The sequence below is a fragment of the Penaeus japonicus genome, unplaced genomic scaffold (assembly GCF_977035675.1).
Source record: "Penaeus japonicus unplaced genomic scaffold, GWHDUDI00000001_assembly GWHDUDI00000011, whole genome shotgun sequence".
NCBI lineage: Eukaryota > Metazoa > Arthropoda > Malacostraca > Decapoda > Penaeidae > Penaeus > Penaeus japonicus.
In genome coordinates, this window is record NW_028234413.1 from 181,921 (window position 1) to 184,420 (window position 2,500).

The 2,500-nt window shown below is 33.8% G+C and overlaps 1 protein-coding gene across 3 annotated transcripts in view; it reads right to left on the minus strand.

Moving 5' to 3' along the window:
* Positions 1-2,500, minus strand: part of LOC122243696 (galactosylgalactosylxylosylprotein 3-beta-glucuronosyltransferase S) — a 26,501-nt gene that overhangs the window by 773 nt on the left and 23,228 nt on the right. For all 3 annotated transcript variants that reach the window (XM_043001344.2, XM_043001346.2, XM_043001345.2), the window contains one exon: positions 1-2,409. This exon is cut by the window's left edge and continues 773 nt beyond it. In XM_043001344.2, the coding sequence (XP_042857278.1) occupies positions 2,179-2,409 (231 nt within the window). In that variant the 3' untranslated portion in view covers positions 1-2,178. The remainder of the gene's footprint in view (positions 2,410-2,500) is intronic.

A 2,500-nucleotide genomic window follows, 5' to 3' on the forward strand; every position in this document is an offset into this window, starting at 1 on the left:
AATATAATTTATCAAACATTTGTTCTGTTATCCCATTGAAACCAGCTATTATTTCATCTTTCTTTCATACTTTTTTTTTTTTAATTGTGTGGTGGGTGTATACGAGCAAACATTCATTCAACATGTAAATGGCATTGATTTATAATGTGCTGAGGAGTGCAATGTAAGCATGACACAAGTACCAGTACATTGAGCTACTTGCAGGAGCCATGCTTGAAACATAGGATTGCTCTACATAGCAGTGTCAGTGGTGAATGATACCAATTTAGAGTGTATCAATACTATAAAGAGAGACTTCAAAATATGAAGTCTTCTTTCAGCTTACCAACAAAAAAGGAGAAAACTTGACTTTTTTTCCTTGTAATGTAACTTAGCCACTATCCATCTTTTCCACTTAACCCAATAGTGCTAGATGGTACATGTACAACTCATGGCAAAATGGATCCTAATACTTGATAGCATTAATATATGCCATGGCTCAGCTTGGCCCAAATGTGTGACATGTATGAGATTCAAACAGAGTGTTTCTCTGTCATTTGCTAAATATTTGTAGCATTTCTGTTGTATAATCATAATAAATATCATCATCATGTAAAGGTATCAATGACAAAATTAGTTGGTCAGCACATTTATACTTGTTTCTCAATTTGCTTACCCATTCTTAGCATGTAGTATAGTTATAAAGATAATCATATTTTCAGTGATAGTTTTTAAAAAAGTACTGTTGATTATTGAATGTAATGGGCCCTGAAAGCATCTGTTTTCAATTATCCATCTCAAATTGTCACATCCTTGATAATGCAGCATGACTTGATTGATTCAAAGGTGTATAGAAAGCATGTAAAAGGCGCAATTTCTGGTGTATATATATCACATATATGAAGTAAATAATTAGCATGTTTTTGTCCCCCCATAAACTTATTTCTTTTCCATTAAGTCTACCTTCCTAAGCCAATGAAATGAAATCTATAAACCTCACAATAAGGGTAAACCCTTAAATCATGTATCACACATACTGGCCAACAGGCTTCCAAGCATAAGATTTAGAGTAACAGTATTACTGACAAGGTGTAGCCTACAGCTGCACTCTCAGAAAATAGTCTCAGACTGGAGAAACACTCACTGAGAATACATCTCAGACAGCAGACAAGGCCCTTTAGAAATATACCTGACATCACTGGGTTAAGAGCTTTCTTTCCTTTGACTCCCATAAGATATCAAAATCCTCTAAAATTACCTAATGACCTAAATTAAAGAAAATGTCACATGTGTCAATGGCATACAAAGCAGCTATCCAGAAAAATTGACCCTCAAAAAAAATCAAACAAAACCAAAGCAACTCAAAACCCACATAAGCATGGTTTTACAAATAATCTCAATACCAAAATACAGTCTAACATCAATACCAACAAAGCCATATTCCAGGGCAATCAAGATGTTTAACTGACTTTCATGCATACCACTGCTGGAAATTAAGCAAACTCTACTATTCTCCATCAACTTTTCCTTAATACATGTCAAAGTATCTACAGTAAAAAAGTCACATTTGTAATCAGAGGATCTTTCTTGAATCATCAGCTGAGAGGTAATCCTACTCAAGTTCATCACCACTTCTGATACCAGCTTACAGACCATTTATTGTGGATTGTGTACATTTTGTAAGTATAAGTCTGTATCATAAGTGTTTGTATGTATATCTTCACATAGGCAACTAACATCTTATGAAGATATCTCTAACTTCATATATTTCAGGTAAAAGCAAGAAGTTTGCCCATACATAAATGGCAAATTACTATTGAGCTAGTATAAAATTTCTTTTTGATCTGAATCTATGAACATATGAAATATTTCACCATCAGCATATCTTCCTTTTCTGGATCAGAAGACAATAATGAAAAATAGTAGAATATTGGTAAAAAATGAGAATAATGCATTTAATCAATAACAAATTCCCTCCAAACAGCTATGTATGGTTGCACTGACTAGAGGACTGTTTCAGTCTGGCCAATTAATTCAAGGCTGAAACAAAGAAAATCAACTTTTACAATATTACAATCCAAAATAATTACTAGCCAAAACTTAAATTAAACATAAATAACCTTGGACTATTCAACAAGCTGTGACCATTTGATAAGTTGATTGGTAAAAACTTAAGTAAATAGATAAAAAATGGGAAAATTATTTAATCATTCCCATTTCTCTCATATTGTCTGTGAGTACTTTAATGTTGTCTGTCTGGTGCTTCTCCAATTTCAATGCCCTTGAAGGGTTTTTGGCAGTGCGTGTGTGCCAGACATATATTTTTGTGCAGCCATCAGCCTTCACCTCAATGTCCTTGATGCTCAAACCAAGTGACTTCAAGAAGCCATCTTCTTCATGCCCAGCTATATAAGGCATTGTCACTTTTTTCTGAAAAGGTGTGGGAGTATTACATCAACAACAAACTAATGCATTCTACTGGACCACTGCAGGTAAAATTACAAAAATAGTTGGTTCTTTA